Source organism: Argiope bruennichi, chromosome 2 (assembly GCF_947563725.1).
Source record: "Argiope bruennichi chromosome 2, qqArgBrue1.1, whole genome shotgun sequence".
Taxonomy (NCBI): Eukaryota; Metazoa; Arthropoda; class Arachnida; order Araneae; family Araneidae; genus Argiope; species Argiope bruennichi.
Window position 1 is genome coordinate 115598531 of NC_079152.1, and position 19318 is coordinate 115617848.

At 28.3% G+C, this 19318-nt stretch overlaps 1 protein-coding gene across 3 annotated transcripts in view; it reads left to right on the forward strand.

Annotated features, from left to right (window-relative positions):
- Window positions 1–518: 518 nt before the first annotated feature.
- The window catches only part of LOC129956695 (amyloid beta A4 precursor protein-binding family B member 1-interacting protein-like), a 336170-nt gene continuing 317370 nt past the window's right edge, over window positions 519–19318 (forward strand). For all 3 annotated transcript variants that reach the window (XM_056068638.1, XM_056068629.1, XM_056068641.1), the window contains exon 1: window positions 519–675. Coding sequence is in view for 2 of the 3 variants with exons in the window: in XM_056068629.1 (XP_055924604.1) it covers window positions 674–675 (2 nt within the window). In the remaining variant the exon portion in view is untranslated. The remainder of the gene's footprint in view (window positions 676–19318) is intronic.

The window sequence follows — 19318 nt, forward strand, 5'->3', positions numbered from 1 at the left end:
ATAATTAATCTAAATTGTAAATACTGGACTTTTATTTTAAGTATATTCATATTGAATAAATATATTGTATAAAAATGTTGTAAAAATGTAAATAAATTTGTATATCTGATGACGTTTCTATACCAATTTATTATTACATCTTAAATTTTGGAAATAATCAAAATTTCAATTTCAGTCTTGATTGTTCATGGCACGAGTACAAATTCGAACCAGTTTTTCTCCAAAGGTTCATTCATTTTCAATCTTAATATTTCATTTCATATTAATGTATTGAATTCCAAGTTAACGCATTTCTAATCTTGAAATACAATGAGCCTCTTTCCATTTTTTCCAACATTTCTTTTTCGATCGCCTTACCGCTGACTAAAGACAAGTTTCGATTATCTTCTGCGTTGTGTCCGATAGCAAGTCGGGGGCTCCTTGGCGAGCAATTTGGCGACTTTAACAATCCTATCTGCACCGAATTATTTCCCCAACATATCGCTCGTCATGTGCAAGAACAGAATGGGTTTTGCAATTGTAGCGAGCAGGTGAAGTGACGGCGCTTGTTTGTGAAGTGTTTTTCTTTTACTGGTTGCTTGTTATCCAATCGAATGGAAAAGGAAAATTTATTATAAAAAAGAAGGATTAAAAGGAACTGTACATTTGAGAAGTTTCTTCACGGAATATTAAAATGTAAGTTAATTACTCTTGTTTAATTTTTTATAAGTAAATCTTTTTGTTTTTAATAATTAAAATTTTAATGAAATTTAAACCTTTTGATAGATTTAATTTGGTAATTAATTTTAAGATTTCCGTTTTGGTCAGCAATTAATAATTTTAGCTGTGAAATAAATACATATTATAATACATTTGAAATAAAATATTTTATAAAAACTTGATTTTATTAAAGATGATATTGTAGAGGATGATATGAAAAAAACAATGAATATTCTTTTGCGTTCAAAAAAATTATTCAATGTGTTTATTCAAAGAAAAATATATTTTACTCTACAAAATGCTTTGTTCGAAAGAAATATGGAAGAAATGTATTACGAAGAAATTACGAACAATAATTTGCAATTTTCAGGCTGTTATTTTGAAAATGAAAATAATAATAATAACAGAAAGGTATTTTTATTTTAATAATGCAAATAATTTCAATCGAAAATAATATTTTACGTATTCAAACAGTTTTATTATTTAAGATTGTTTAAAAAAATTTAAAAAATACTAATAATAGAAGGATCATTTTTCTGATACTAATCATTTCAACCGAAAATAATATTTTACGTATTCAAACAGTTTTATTATTTAAGTTCGTTTGAAAAATAAAAAAAATAATAATAGAAGGATAATTTTACTAATATTAATAATTTCAAAATTTTGTTTCATGCATTTATATTTATTTATCGTTATTTTAAAAATGAAAAAATAGTAGGAAGGTGTTTCCACTACACTGATGTAAATAATTTCAATAATAATTTCTACATTTCGGTTCAAGCGATTCTGTTGCTTACGTTTGATTCTTGAGTCTTGACTTTTTTCTTTGTTTTTATTCTTTTTTACAGTTATTTTGATTTTATTATCAAATTGATATGTAATGTAATGAACTTTGGCCTAAAATCTTTCTGTTGTACTTTTATTCTAAAAAAATACATAAAATATTAATATGTAAAAGTATAAATTAATTACTACTAATTTAACAGCTTTGATTTAAAAAAACTCAAATTTCTATTTAAAAAAAATAATTTTCTATTATTAATTTCTAAATATATGATTACATTAAATAAAAATTTCGTTAGACAAAATTCAGAAACATAACACTTCTAGTTGTATATTTTGTCATAAACCACAACAAAACGGGATCAAAATGCTATCTTTAAAAATAGATAAAGCAGAGAAGAATTTGCGAGCCCTGATTGATAGCCTCAATCCATGAGTGTCGGTGGTCAATTTGTTCTCATTTACGAAAACTGATAACCGTTGCGATCAATTTGTTCCCATCTAGATCCGTTGGTTTGAAGGAATTTTTTTTATTCTGTAGAAATAGAACATCATTGTTAAACAGCTTCCTTTTTTTTTTCCAGCTTAGTTTTCCTTTTGTTTTTGTTCATGTCGCAAATTGAAAAATGGAAAACGAAATATAAATAAACCGCGAGAGAAGATGGATGACATATGGAAGCTTCTAGACAGAAAAGTTACAGTTACAGTTTCGAGGAATTCGGGGATAATTTATCGTATCGTGAATTGAATTTAATATCGTTTAAATATTTTCTGAAATGAGAATCGTAGTTAAATAAAATAATACTCTTTTATTAAAAAAAAAGTTACTTTTTTACTATTAAGGAAATTCGAAAATAATTATCTTTTAATTGTTATTTTAGTTATGCTTGAAATAGTGCTTTGATATTTTTTTTCACCCTTTTATAGAAGCATGGAAAGAAATAGAATTAATGTGAACTATCATTAAATAGGTTTCAAGATTTTTTTATTAGATATCACACAATAATATCAGATATTTTAAAATTTTAATGTTATCATGTAATTTGGAGTTGTTAAAAACTGAATATTAATTTCATAATTTTCTCTTCTGTCAAAAATTTGGAAAAATAAACCTTAATTATAAAACATTACAGTCAAAATTACAGTGCATATATAAATCATATAAATCGTAAGAAATATGATAAATCTGTCTTGCAGCATGTAGCGACTGTGGAAAATGCCTTCAAACTTTCGAAAGGGAAAAAAAAAACTAAGAAATATATCGCGCTAGAGGTCTTCTCTCGGTAACTTTTTTGATTACTTTTTTTTTTTTTGCTATTAATATAAAGCCCTTTTCCTAAAAGCGTGTGTAGTGAACGCCAGAGTTATATAGATTTTTTTTGTTGATTGGTTCTTTATCACTGAATTCACAATTTTTACAATTTACAACAATTACAATTTTTTACTGTTAGTATAAATTCCCTGTAAAAGTGCTTCCAGAGCAAGCCACACTTACATAGATTTTTTTGTTTGTTTGTTCTTTTTCAATACATTTTTTAAGAGTTTTTTTAACGAATTCTTCACTTTTTTATATATTTTCTGCCTATTCACATAATGTATTAAAAAATTTCTCCATTGCAAATTTAGCTTACATCTTGTTGACTCATTGTTTATTTTTCACTGTATAACTAGATTTATTTTAATTTTATTAAATAAAATTAATTAATATTTGCTATTTTAAATGATAATTTATTTAGTTTCAGATTATCTAATATTCGTATATGTAGCACATTCTAGCTTTCAAAAATTATACTACCATTGATAAAAAAATAAATTAAGCATATTAATCACGTTTTTCCTGAATTTTCATTTAAATCCACGATTTATTAATTATTTGCATGTAAACAAAAATGTTGGAATAAAATTGTCATTATTTCTGAAAATTTCATAAATAATATCTGATAGTATATTATCTGAGATGATTATTGTCCCTCAATAATTCAGAATTGTATTTTGAAATATAAAACAGGTATTTACAGGTCTTTTTGTACTCATTTTCACCAAAATAAAAAAATAGTACCTTTTTGCTACTAGATGTATAATTTTTGAACTAAGAATTTTTCTAACATTTAAGAACATAAATATTTATCTATTTTTGTTATATTTGCATAGTTTACAAACATCAAATTATTCCTAAGATCCTAAAAAACACAATAAAAATTAACTTTTATAGAAATTTTTGGAAAATAAATGGGCTGCACCGCTTTTTCTTACACGTAAAGAACAGGAAGTCCATAAACCCATAAAATCAAGCCACGGTGTAGATCCAGAAACCCTTCTATTCATTTTTAATGGAAACTTTTCGGCGCTAACGTCTTATAACAACGATGAAGATTTATGATGTAGGTATCGCTTCCGAAGTGTTGTTTGAAATACTTCTTAAATGACAGGCTTTGTATGCCGAAAAACTTTGATTAGAGTGGATGATACCACAACCCCTTATTTACTAGTTAAAACCACATCTTTTTGTTTTTCCTCTTTCTACTAAATGCCAGGTAATGAAATACTCCATCACAGATTCTTAGTTACGTCAGCTGGAATCGAGAAATGTGCATTTTCTTGGTGGTATGCATTAGACAGCTGGAATCGAGAAATGTGCATTAGACAGCCAATGGCTTCGTGATATTTGTGGACGGATGATCCTTGCATGTTCAAGGACGTTATGTCAAATGTAATTTCCGTGCAATAAAGCAGTGAAAGTTGAACGGATGGAATAATATCACCATATAAGGAAAAAAAAATTGTTTTTATAGATCTTCGTTTTGTGCTTTCTGATAAATTTACTTTTATTCATTCAGGTTTATCAAACTATTGCTCATATCTAATTTCTCTATTAAATATCTTTTTTTTTTTTTGGATTAGCAATAATGCTATTGAGAGATATCATTATATTTGCATAGTAGAATTATATGAGCATAAAAATCAGTTTCTTTATATTTGTTAGGCCATTTCATATTCTGAAATAGTAATTCATTTTAGATTTCCCTTTAAATCGCTAATTCTTTAATTTTCAGAGAAATATGCGATAAAAGTATACATTTTCGTGTAATGCTCGCTATCTGAAAGTCAACATTAAACCTAGTCATCTAGTAAGTTGATAACATTCTAAAGGTATGAGTCTGTGAATAGAGAAATTTTCTTATTCACTTCACAACTGCATTTCTCTGTTTTTACGTTTCCTTCGTTATACGAGATTTTTATGTTAGTTCTTTAAAATTACACTTAAATGATGATTAATGTATGGGATTTCTCTTAATTTATGCTTCGTTTTCCTTTTATTTGCATCTATATTCTTTTTGTCTAATGAAAAGTGTAAAAGTGAGATATAACTATTTCTGAATGAACATTGCCACTGCACCGTTTGCAATGTATCAAATAAAGCTCATGTTTGAAATTATGCCTTTGGTGTTGTATAGTACATTATTGACAGAATTGGGCCAATTGATTAGAGGTCTACGGGTTCAAATCTACTATTTTACCGCATTCGATTCTGTACATGAAGCTGTTGCAAATTAAATTATTTCCAGGCGTTATTGTCGTCACGTCATAGTGGAGTTATGAGTGGCAATATCGAGTTTACATGACAAATTATCCAGTTCAGAATTGTATGCATATCCATAATAGAACATTCTGCAATTTCATATTAGAAATTCACGTATGAAATTTGTGACAGTTCTTATACTCAGGTCCTTATATCCAATTTCTTATGCTCTTATATTTAAGTCATCTAATGTGCTTGATGGCCTACCCTCTGTAATTTCACAACAGGCTGTTTATTTTTTAGATTCTAGGATTAAACTGTCCAATATTGTTTTCTATTATGATATCACATAAATTTAATTTTTCAAGGACTTTATTTTTTATGGAAAAAGATAAGCATTTGATAGTTATTAAGTCTGCGGATATGATAATTAACCTACTAACTATACTAATTTTATAATTTGGGGCATTAAAATACTTTCACATTGTCTACAAAATAGAATTTTTGAAATAAGAAATATTTCTACCATGAAATCCTTTTTTAAATACTCTTTAAATACTAGAAAGAAGATAAAATAAATATAAATGCTTAAATATTTCAGTAATTTTGTTTTTAGACACTATTATGCTTTTCATTAATCAGTAAGATTGAGAAAGTGAAAATTATATCGTTTTCTGTATAATTTGTTCCATTAAACGATATCTTGAATTGTACAAAAATTCACAGAAGCCTAATAATTCAGTATTTTTGTATTTGATGGGGGCTTGTAAGCTTTTATTAATCAGTAAAACTGAGAACATGATAATTAAGTCACTAACTATTTAAAATCTGCTCTAAGATGATCTTTCAATATAAACATACATTATAATATAACTCATAAGATGGGAATCATTTACATTGGACACATGTTAGAATTCCTGTGTAAAAATAATAATACCATTACTTATTAATTCCTATTAATTAGATTATTAACTCTTATAAATTAGAATATATTTATGTTATATAAAAATGACTTAAATCAAATGGGAATTAAAGTCAGAATAAAAAAAGTGATTTATTATACATTTAAAATCTGCTCTAAGATTATCTTTCAATAAAAACATACATTATAATATAACTCATAAGGATAATCTTAGAGCAGCAGTAAGTCCAAACTTACATATTTCCTTCAGACAAAAAAATTTTGTGGAAAAAAAAATTGAAGAAAAATAGAAAGTTATAAATTAATATATATAATAATCTGCTTTTATAATATATAATGTAGGTGTTTTTTTTTTAGTTTTTTTTTCTTTTTATAAAATTTTTTCGTTTCATATGCGAAAATATAATTGATGTAATCAATGATATAATGCAATTATTTTATTCGATTCATAAATCAAACGTTATTATAGAAGATAGAGCATTTATCGAGTTGTATCATTACAACGTTTAAACAAAACTTCTAGAAGTTTTATATTTTTACAGAAGAGTACATAGATTTTAATAAAATATTATGTGCATAACGTTTTAAAAAATCGAATTATTCTAGAAAAGTTAAATAATCGCGTTATTTCCTAATAATTCCAATTCCTTTCACGTTTTTTGTTTCAGCTAAGTGAATAACGAAGTATATTCTCAAATGGTTATTTTAATAGTCATTATCTTGAATAACTCATTTTCACAATCGTTAAAAAATAAGCAGACATAATTGAAGACTTTCATGTTTTCATTCGAAGAAGAATTAAATAGGGCGTAAAAATTGGAAATATTCAGGAGAAATTATCGTATTGTTTTAGTTCTGTTTAACTAATATTTTCATTTAAGAAAACAAAAGCAAGATAATTAGGATAATATTTCTGAAGAAAGCGAACATCTGAACTGAAAATATATTCGTCTTTTTTTAAATCCCAATTTCCATCGTTCTGTATTAAAATTGCTTGAACTTTTGTTGTTGTTTTTTGTACTTAGATATTGTTATACTAAATTGATTGTATTTATTATGCAGATTCTGTAATTTGCATTTCCGATTTCTTGCAATCTATTCTACTATAATTAATTTTGTTTTCGCAGTGAAATAAACAAGCAATTAAGCAAAGGATCTAATAAACTATTAATTTTCAGTCTAATTAAACAAACATTTTTTTAACTTTCTGGTTTATTTTATTTTATTTTTCACCTTTACAAAGAGAAAGTATGTAATAGATTTTAAAAAAAATTCGCTATCATGATTTAGAGAAGCAAAAAACTTCTTCAGATCTGAAAAAAAAAAAAAAAAAAACTCATAAAATTTATTTGTCCTTTTGTATAAGAACATACATTCAAGATATGCACGTGTGTTTTGTTTGTTAACTTAAAAACAGAATGGAGCAAATAAATTTAATTAGGCCTGTCGTTCTTTGCATTAAAACTGTAGTCTTGTCTAAGTGTTGACAGAAGTCTATCTGTGGTAAATCCGTTCGTCTATAAATTTGTACAGAGGCACAATTATTCAAAATCTCACTGAGATAAATGATGGAATTCGGTGTAAAATTTTATCATTAGAATTGTGGATATACAATTAAATTTGGTTCTTATCCTACAGAAAGGTGTACTGTCTGTTGGTCAGTTTATTTACGTAATTTAAAACCCATTAATTCAAAATTGCTTAAGGCTAAATTGAATGAAATTTGTTTCAGTTTTCGCCACATCTATTTTGTGTATCTGCATCGAATTTTAGACAAAATCTGTTCAATAAATTAGTTATTTTTTTCAAAATGAGTTCTAATTTCCCTTTACAATACAATGGAACCTCGCTTAAAGAGCATAATTCAATCCCGCATCTTAAGCGTAATGCAAAAAAATGGTACAATTTTTAAGTGAAACAATTTTTTTTTTCCCATAGGAATCCATGTAAAATAAGAAAACGCGTTCCATTTCGAAAATTTACAACAAATTTATAATAATGTAAGTTAAAATTTATAATGCATGCTTTTTATAAGAAAATATCTAAAAATATTCATCTTTGGATGCATTTCAAAATTTGGTAAAAATGGATCGCAAGATTATCATTATATGAATTTGTAGCGTTCACAGCTATTGCCTCATTAGGTGCCTTTCAACCTATGATGCAGTAATATCCGATGGTTTCAGAATCGAACCTTATTTCACTGAAATTTTAAATTGTGCTTCGCTGAATCTCAGTTCGCTGTTTACTGTTTCAGTTCTCAGTTCATCAATATACTGTTTCTCTATTACATCTATTATTTCTTCATCTTCTTACCAAATCTCCTCCGCAGCTTTTTGCTGTGACGCAGAATGCAGCTCCATAAATTCTTCGGTAGTTCTGGCTATATTTTCCTACCAAATCGTCGATGTCATTGTTATCCACTTCTAGCTCCGTAATTTTGGTGAGAGAAATTTTGTCAATCAAGACTCCACAGGCACTTGCTCAAACCTCTCGGAGTCGCGTTCGCCAACGGTATCTGGTCAAAGCTTCTTTCATGTAGATATAAGGATTCTCTTCAAATAAGTGGTCAACACAAATTGATACTCGAGATACAGACCAAAGCAAGGGATGTGATGATGCCCCCTCGTTACTTCTCCTGCGAAACGACGAACTGCGATTAAGCGAAGTACAATTTCAAATTTTGTTTCACTTGTTACGATAGGTGCTCGTTAATATATATTTGACTGTATAAGAAAGTTGAACTCCAAAAGCATCGTATTAATAAAATTATGACACTATGTATCAGGTCTCATCAAAGTTTTCGTTAGTTTTTTCGTGCATGGACCATTTGTCCAAATTATTAATAATAGAAATACTGTATATATTTAAAAAGGATGTTTTTTTTCTTTGTCAAATTCTAATATTAGTTTATACTCCCAAACAGTTACGGTAACTTTTCTATTAGTGTGTAACGTGGCATTTTCAGAAAATGTTACTTGTATTTGAAAACATTCAATTCAACAAGTATTAAATCAGTTTCATTCTGTTTTTATAACCGTTTCTTGTAGATGTGGTAGATCTTTGCCGACGAAATCATTTCTTAATGTTATAGAAGATGAACTAGATCGTGAACGTTTGCATTGTTAGAAAAACGTGGCATTGTATCGGTGCCGAATGTACTCATTTTGAGCACGTTTTGAAAACACTTCAACTAATGTATTATTTGACCTTTTTTTAAAAATTAGTAAAAAAATAAGCATTATCTGATTCCGCCCTTTAATAACCTATTGTTATATTTTATGATAGTTATTTTAAATCATAGAAATAAAAAAAAACTCATTCAAATACCAGTCTGAGGTTTGAAAAAGTAGTCAAATTCAATAAATTTGCTTTTTAAGATCTCTACAAATATTGTTGATAGAAGCATTATACTTTTCCTTCCTTAGAGATCAGTGTGAGATAAATATCTTATTGTTTAATATTTGTTCATTATGGAGGTTGTATAAAAATTTAATTTTAATTAATTCTTTGCTATTAACTTGTGCAGAAATCTAAATTTTCGATGGAAATTGTCTACCTCATTTAATAAAATTTTGTGACTGATATTGTGCGATATTTAGGGAGCTCTCCATTTTCTCTACAGTTTTGGGATACCCTATGTAGTAAAATATTTTATTGAAAGCACAATGCCATTATTAGCAGACAAATGACCGCAAAGATTATAAATTTTTCAAAATGAATTAAAAATTAAAGAATTGTTAACATTTCAATTTGGCAAATTGCTATAAACCAGAATTCTATATTTATAATTCTGATACCAAATAGATTTATGAAAAAGCTAAAATATTACGTTACTTTAATAAAACATGGATGTTCAGGTGCCAGCTGTTAATATTAGAAAATGTTCTTCATAGAGAATAACATAGTGGTTATTGTGAGATTTACTTTCATAAGATCTCCATTCAGAGCTGTAAGACTTTTGTAAAATCTAGAATTTTCAGCACTTAATATAATTTTTTGTGTATATGTTACGGTTAATATAATTAATGGATTATTACTAGTAATCACCAATAAAAGTGACTATCAATTTATCCCATCAGCTGATTTTTATTAATAGCTAAAGGCTATTATTAATATTAACTGCGTTTATTATTACTAATAAAAATTGTTAATATTGACTGTAATATGTATATCAGATGTAAAAAGCCTTAATGGGGAACAACTAGGAGTAAGCCATAATCAAAACTCTCATCTTCAGTGATAGAAGTGAAATTTGTTCACTAAATAAAGCAATGGATTAGAAAAAAACCCAAAGAATTAAATATCAAACAATGATGATCAACTTCATAAATGTTGCGCCTGTGATTCATACAGGCATTGAATTATCGCTTCTCAAATGTATAAATTAACATTAAATCATTCTAAATAGCTATAATATTATGCGAAAATTACACAGATCCACAAGCACCGCCAATATTATATGGATTCTTGGTAGAATCCAATCCATATATTCCATAATTTATGATAATATCCATATAATTCGGTTGGGCAGCTCATTCCTGAAATGGTGCCTTCTAATTAGAGAGCATCAAAAACAAAACAGTTAAGGGGTTAAAAGAACTGAAAAATGTAATAATTTAGATAAAATTAATAAATTTATTTGCAACAAGTATACTACTTGGCAGGAAGGTCAAATATCCACCATCTATTCTTGCAGAAAATTCACTACAGATACTAGCCTGGTCCACGTTAAATCTAGGGGAATGAACGTTTTCTAATGACTACAGTAGATTTACAGAAGAGAACGACTAATATTTTGTCGATAGTTCGAAAGCATAACAGTTTTCCAAAATAGCTTACATGGCCCTTGAAAATAGAATTACTGAATCGAGTTAAATCTAGCAACTTGCACATTGCATAGAAACTCTTCATTTCAGCCAGTTCTCAACTACTGGCAACCCCAAATGCATGGAATCTGTATATACATGCGTCGTATAACGTACATTGACTTCACACAATGTTTCGGTACAATTACACTCTAATAGAGCAAGTTAACAGAATTATATCTAATTATCTCAGTTTACTGGCAGAATAATTTCCGAAACTCATTACCAGCGTGCCTGTACACGCTTTGTATCTATGGATTCACTTTCTAGTCGCTAATTGGCCGGAAAGGATTCTGAAAATTTGTTGGAGGAAATGTTTACAACTTTGTAATCAATTATTAATGTTTGAGATATTAAACTATTGAACAGCCATAAAAGATAGTAACGGATTTTTTTTCTTTTTTTTTACATATGAAATAAATTATGTGGGATTCAAACATTCATATCTGCCTTCCTTCCTTCCTTTTGTTTGGCGTTTTTTATTTTGTATAAAAATTTAATAAATATTTAATTTTCTAATAATTTACTTTTATTCCATTAATTTAAAGAATATATAAAGATTCGTTCAAAATATAGATTTTTTACTCAGTTGGTAATGCCAAACTATAAAAAAATGTTAGTAATTACGGTTTATTCTAAAATAACAGTTGCTGCAATTATGCAATTGGAAAGCTGAGTGAGCAAGTTTTCTGGCCTTCATTTTCTATTTCCGACTGACATTACAGGAAAGAAAACTGAAATGTTGTATTCACCAAAATTTATCATTAAATTTTCTGTTTTCCTATTGAATTTATTGGAAAAGTAGCTATACGCTTATATTATTTGATTTAACCCCGATTCCATAAAAAGTTGGTTGGCTCCCAAGGGAATAACTAGATCCAGTTTCAATATACAAGATGACCACTCTAATCATAGCCGAATCGTTAATCATTAGAGGCACACATTATTCCGAAAAGTCCGAAAAGTGTTCAAAACGGCTTAAATAGTTATATTTTATGGTGTTAGAATTAAAAAATGTGGAATTGAAATAATTGCGAAGTTCTGAATCTCCTGTTAGTTATCGTATTATACAATAGAACTATATTCCTATTAGTTATAATATTATAGTTTCTTATTAGTTATAGTTCTCGAATATTGTTAATTGTAGTTTGTTAGATATTCTCGATACATTAACATTTTAAATAAAAAAGTTCCTATCGTCATTTTTGTCACAGAAGATGGAAACTTTTTTTCTAAAACTTTGAATATTCTTATTATAACTGTTTATACTGTTGAGAACCAGTTCTCATTAAAATTTTAAAATCAAGTCCAAATATTAATCTTTGCTTTTTTCTCTATATGATTGAAATTCTTTCTCAATATGTTTGAAAGAATTACGAAAGAATCAATCAAAATGACCAAATTTTCTGAATTAAACTCTGTATATTCTAAGTATATTTGCGAAGAGAGATAAATTGAAAATTGTTACCATACTAAGTAATTGCTGACGTGCTTTATTTTTTTATTTTTATTTATTTATTTATTTGCTATACAATTCTCACTAAAGATTATAATTCGAACCTACACGAAATGGGAATTATGAGCCTATAGTAATGGGTACCATGATGGGAGGATTGCCAGAGTATAGTCCTAGACGTACTATAATCTTCAAAATCTAACGATTGATATTATTTAGAACACTGCAAGAACAGAATTCGCATAATTTTTAGGTACTAAAGAGATTTATTTGAGTTTGCGAAGTACTCCAATAGAAAATTTTGTATTGATCATTAAAATGCTACCCAACATGCCTCATGCATATACCCATTCATATTTCATTCATTCATGTAAAATAAAAGTAAAGAAAAACATACATTTTTCAGCCATTTATACCAAATATCGCCCAGCAGTAAAAAACTCGCCAAATATTAGCAAAATAATACAGTTAGATTATCATCGTACCGTATTCTTTAATTTAACCCTTATACTTTAATATATCCTTTTATATTACATAATTGATGAAAATAAATAGCATTCAAGTGATTATAGTACTGAATGATTATTATTTTCTACAGAGATATGTAACGATTTTTATCATACATATATTTTATAAAGTAAAAGCAATGAAATTTAATTCTTCTGATTTTATTTTATCTATTTTTTCCTCGTTTAATAATTTTTTTAAATGTATTTCTTTACATTTTTACATGCAACTAAATCCTGATCGACATTTTAACTTCGACGTATTTCGATTTCCTTCTTTTTTTTCGCTTTTGAAGAAAACATGTTGGCAAACCTTGCCCCAAATGTACAAGTAATGTGAATGACAAAAACAAAATCACTTTTATTTCTAAATGAAATGTTTTATCAGTAAACCATCCCATGTCCTTTCAATTTTTATTGATGTCTTTACTGCATATTAGAACACTTTTGACCTCATAAATTTTAAACTGTTTTATTTGATATCATAAACCACGATATGTTGCCAAATTCGCTACAGAAAAATCGGCTCATTATAAAACGATGGTCATTCCTTATCAAAAATGTTCGGTATTTCCTGTCCTTGGAAGTTCAGTTACCCGTTATATTTACGCATCCTTTCTTTCTTTATCTTGAACCATGACACATATTATCAAGTTAAGTCATATGGTGTTCCAAGCTATAATCAAATACCAGTACGACCTTGTATCTATTTATTTCATTTCGCTTACTTCAGTAACGATAGAGTTTTTGTGACTGTTCTATTAAAAGATTTTTATTGTGTCTTCAACCTGAATATCGGAATTGTATTGATCAATTGTTCTTTTATTTGTCGAATGTATGTAAATAGTTAATTTTTCGAAAATTTAAAATCTAATTATTTTTTATAAATATAATTTTATTATTCTGTTCAGATGTAGGATGGCTAAATTAAATATTATTATGATCCATTTTATTTTCGCACTGTTTAGAAGCTTGAACTTTATTGATTATATTTATCTATAACTTTATTGATTATACTTTTAGCCCAAAATATGTTGTAGTACATGATTATTAATAAATTCAATGCTCTTTTGTTGTTGTAATTATCTCTTTTACAATATAATGAAGCAGTCTAAAAATTTGGCTTCCAAATTATCGTCATACAAAAGGTGTATAAGTTAAAGGTACCTCGCAAGATTACTTTTTAGTTATATCTTTCGCATATATAATAGTCCACCGTCGTCTGTAATGCTGCGAGTCATTTAAAAACATTCCCGCCCCTTTTTCTGACACTATTATCGAATGCGCAAATTTAACTTCTGTTTTGGCATCAAGCAATTCGGTGAGGTTTTATTTTACTTTTCTGTCTTTTATGTCTAAAGTGATTTTTTTTTTGTTTAAAGTATTATGTTTATCGATGTACAAATAAACATAAGCATAAAAAAATAGTTTTTATGTCGATTCATTATATCCTCACTTAAAATTATTACAAATATTTTGCTTTCAGCAGTATTTTTCCAATTTTAATATTTGGCGTTGCATTCTTTTTTTTTTTTCTATAATAAGTAATGGATCATTATTTGTTTTAATTCCATTTTAGAAATTAGCTTTGATTTGAGTTTTCACGGATATTGTGAATAGAGAAAACCTCATTGTAAGGATAGAAAACTTTTAATGTTATTGTATATTTATTTCTAAAGTGTACTATAAATAATATTTTTTTAAATTTTCTAAGTACTCTGCCATTGTTCATGGGTTATTTTACTACAGCTTTCTCTAATCTATACTTATAATAAAGCTCAATGTGTGTGTGTGTGTGTGTTGGCGCTCTACAGGCCAGACCGTTTGACCTACAGCTACCAAATTTGGTACATGTATACCTTGGAGGTTGGGAATGTGCACCTGGGGTTCTTTTTTTCGAATTTTTAATTAGAATTTTAATTATTAATTAAAAACTAACTTTCCCGCCAAAAAAATCTTCCATTTTCCCCACCGCCAAATGAGTAAGGCTTCAGTTTTTTTCTCCCAACAGTAATGAGGCTAGGGTTAACATTTTTCGGCGGATTATTTCAAACGATTCTGTTTATTTTCTTAATGTTTGATACATTTAAAATTAACATTGTTAATTAATCGATATTTCAGATTCATTCTGAAGTACTTTTGAATTAAAATAAAACAGAATAAAGGAAATTAAAAATTTCTGATCCACATAGCGTTACCCCAACTGGCGTAGAAAAAATCACGTATTTGCGTTACGTAACTGGCGTTGAAAATTCACGCATGCGCATTGTGTTCTGAATTCCGCATTGTGTTGACAATTATTATTAACGGATGCGGACTGGATTTAAATTATTTTTAGGTTCGTTGTATGCTTTTGTAATTAAAATGTATTTATGTTAGTTATATATTTTTTGTATATGCTTATAGTTTTAAATACATCGTTTTTTAACTAGTTTTTTTAAAACCTGTTTTCAACCGTTTATTTTAAACGATTCGTTTAGTGTTTGTAGTGATTCGTTTAACGATTTTTTTAGTGTTTGATGCATTTAAAATTAAACATTGTTAATTAATCGATCTGCTCATAATGAATCTAAGAAAATTTTGTTGACAAATTCTTGAGATATTAAATAAATTAAAAAAGATATTCTTTAGTGCCCATAAAGTTTAAACGCTGAGTGACTCTATTTTCAGTAATCAGATTATTAAAAAAATGCTTTGTTTCAGTAAAAAATATTATTATATTAATTGAAGATTAATTCTTTCCACTTTAATTTAAAGCATAAATTCTACGGGTGCTAACAGAAAATTAGGGAGATACATATTACGTTATGACTGAAGGCCTTTATAATATTATGAATGAATTATATGACAATCAAAATTTGAAGTTTTAAAATATTTTGATGAAGAAGCTATTAAAGTAGGAATTGCATAAAATATTTAATTATTAAAATTTTAACGAACATTAAGTTTGGCGAACCGGCTGATCGCCAAAGGCGGCTAGTTAGTCTATAAAATTCAAATCTGAGATTTTGTTAACAGACCGTCTAGATGCTCACACCTTCTAATTTTATTAAGATTTCATTTTTTTTTCCCTTCTTTTACTTTAGAGCTAAGTAAGAATTTTTTCAATTTATTTTTCTATATTTTTGGAGTCACATTTGCGTTGCCTAATGGGTTTCTGCATGCTACGACTGAAGAAAATGAATTAGCTGAATTAGTTATGGATTCTATTACTTGTCTGTATTCTTGACAGAACTATTAAAAATATTCATAGGCTGATATACTTTTTAGTAACGAATGAAAACAATTGCTGGGTCTTTTCCCTCAAATCTAAACGCAATGGGCCGTAATTTTTTCTGAAACTTCTCCAGATAGGCAACCTACCCACATTGACAGATGCCAGACTTCAATGTCTAGTGCTACAAGCCGCTTAGGTCCACATAAGATGTCACATTTCTGCTTTATCACGAGTTCTTGTCTCACGGACTTGATAGATGTGCCAGATGAAACGGAATTAGAATCGCCACATTTTTCGCAGAGTCGAATTCGAAGTCCTTTTATAGAACGTAATGACATTCCGTCTGACTCATGAGTCGAATTAAAATAAATTATTTTTCTTAAGTCCAATCACTGCACATTAAAAAATCAGCATGCATGTCACATAGCTGCGCAATTGATGGTTGCTTTTTTTTTCAATATGAATTAAGATATCACAGAAATGGATTCCATCCACGCAATTTTTATCAAAATGGATCGGTTTATTAACCTTGTTAAAAATGTAATAATTCAATATTTCTTTAGTCATTATTTTGAATATTGATTACGCATAAACCGAATCGCACGTGAAGACATGATTCACATTATTTAAGTAAAGGATTCGTGTATGATTTAAATGATTTAATGTTAGTTTTACATAATTTGAGGTTAAATATCATGCAATGTAGCAGCAATTCTTTCCACCTGTTTCATAAAAAAAACTTTAAGGCTCATTAATTAAATATACACATAAAAAAAGTTAATTTCCTGAATACATACATAAAGAATACACACTCACCTCATTTACATTAAAGTAAAGCTTACTGCAAAAGTGTAAGTATTTAAATGCCATAATGTTAAAAAAATAAACAGACGAAATTCAGAATAAAGGAAAAAAAATCTGATTGATTTTTTTTTTCATTATTAATCACTCATAAGAAAGTCAATATCTGAATTAAAACTTGACAGTTTTAGCCTTTGAATTCATTTTTTTACTTTGTATTTTAGAAATCTAAAGTTGAGAAAGTATGCTCCCATAAATCAATAGCATTTCATGGTTCGTAAAGTGAGAACGGCTGCGATATACAATATCTTACCTTTTACAATACCAATTACGATACTTTAAATAATTGAATTAAATTTTATGACAATACAGAAAGGATAATTGCTTTATTACTCTAAATACTCAAACAATTACTACTACTCGATCCCTTGTGCCACAGTAATAACAAAGCATTTCTGTACCCACCTTTGCATTTGTAAGTATACAGGTAATAACGAGACTTTCAATTATCACATCGGCTGTCTCCGTAATAATCACATCCCTTTATTCGGCATCTTAAGAAGCGATCGTACCACACGCAACAAACTGGAATGGCCAATACCGACAGAGAGCATAATTACGCGATCATCGAGGCGTTTACACCACCAAGGTCAAGGTCTGATCACGGGTGGGGTGTTTGAAACAAAGGCCAATTCCCTTGCCTACTTACTTTCCCGATAGAATTGTTCCTGAGAGTGCACCAAACGGTGAATGAAGTGTCTACGAGTTGCTTGCACACTGTTATCAGCAGGAGTGATCATCTTGTCAGATGAGTAGAATGGGTGATTATGGGTTGTTGGAATATATGTCTTCCGTTCTCACAGAAAAGGCTTATCTCTATATTTTTTATGCGTAGACGATGAAATTTTTAAAATAATAAGCCATGAGAACTTAAAGTTTTCTATTGAATTTGATGTTGTACCGTGGCAATTCTTTTTCATTGAATTGTGTTTGATCTAGAACAATTGAATTTGGTATAGATACATAAGAAAATGCGCACCTCAAAGTGCTTTTTATAATTTCATTGGAATTTTTATTAATTAATAAGTGAGTCAGATTTTGACGTTTAACTTCGATAATTCTCGAAAATATAATGTCACAACATTGAAAATTTTATAGTTTTTATGCTAGCTGTTTAATTGCCTAACAAGTATGTCCTAAATTTTGATAAGTTCTTGTGTGTGTGTGTGTGTGTGTGTGTGTGTGTGTGTGTGTGTGTGTGTGTGTGTGTGTGTGTGTGTGTGTGTGTGTGTGTGTGTGTGTAATTATATTTTACTCTAATTTAAATCTTAATTAATTTCTTAATTTTTATCCGAAATTCGCCCATGTCATTTTATTCTAAAATATTCTTTTATTTCTTAATCCATTTCCTCCTTTTTTTTTGTTTAATTATTTCCAGCACGCGCTCTAGAAAACTGATGATTATTGCATTTTCTCACACTCCAAGCGAAGGAATGAAAGTCCCTAGCACCCACACATACCTTCCAAAGGTACCTAAGATTCCTTTTCCTAAGTCTACAAGCGTCAAAAATCCGTATCAGAATCTCATAGTAAAATCACTGAAGGGACAATTTTCTCTCTATTTTTGCTCTGGTGTCGGCGATGAAGACTAGAGCGTTGTCTTTGTGCTTCTTCCTTATTAATGATATGTCTTTCGTGTAAAATAAATTTCAGAAGTCTATTCTTTTCAGCCACACGTCTGCAAAATTATGTTTATATAAAAACATTGTATAATTTTCAACAGCATATCCAATTGATACAATGAAATTTGAATGGCTTTCATTGTTTCATGAAATATTTCAATGCTATTTCAAGTATCTTTTTTTTTTAATTTTAGAAATCTAAACAAGAGAAATTCCACTAATTATCTGTGCAGTTTACATGAAGAATCAGAAAATGAAATTATATTACTCCAAAGAAAACATACAAGTTGAGATAGAATGCCTAGGCACTTAATTTTTTATTACCACTCTGTGTCATGAGATTCGATTCCCTTAAGAAGGTTCATGTACACAATAAACAGAACAGAAATAAGGCTACTAAAATAATATGATTTCAACATATGTAACGGTTTATGCTTAAAAATATTATTTTGAAGGAATCATGAACTCAAGTTATTTCTAAGAGATTTAACAGAATTTGAACCAGCCAGTCACCAAAGGCGACTAGTATTAAATAATGCAATGCAAATCATTTCTATATTAGTTATTACAATGCAATTCAGTATAATATCATATTATTATTTTAAAAACTTCTAAATGGTTACTTTTTTACAAACAAGTTCCTATCCTTTCTATAGTTAATAGAGTCCCTATTCTTTATTAAATCATATATGATTATGAAATAATCTACATCAAACCCCAATTGAAAAAAGATGGTGGTCCTATGAAATCATGGGCTATCTAAGCCAGCATGCAATAAAACAAATTGATTCATTTGATTATACTTTCTAACAGGTTCTATACTATCAAAACTTCGTCACAAATATTTAGAAATCCTGTGAC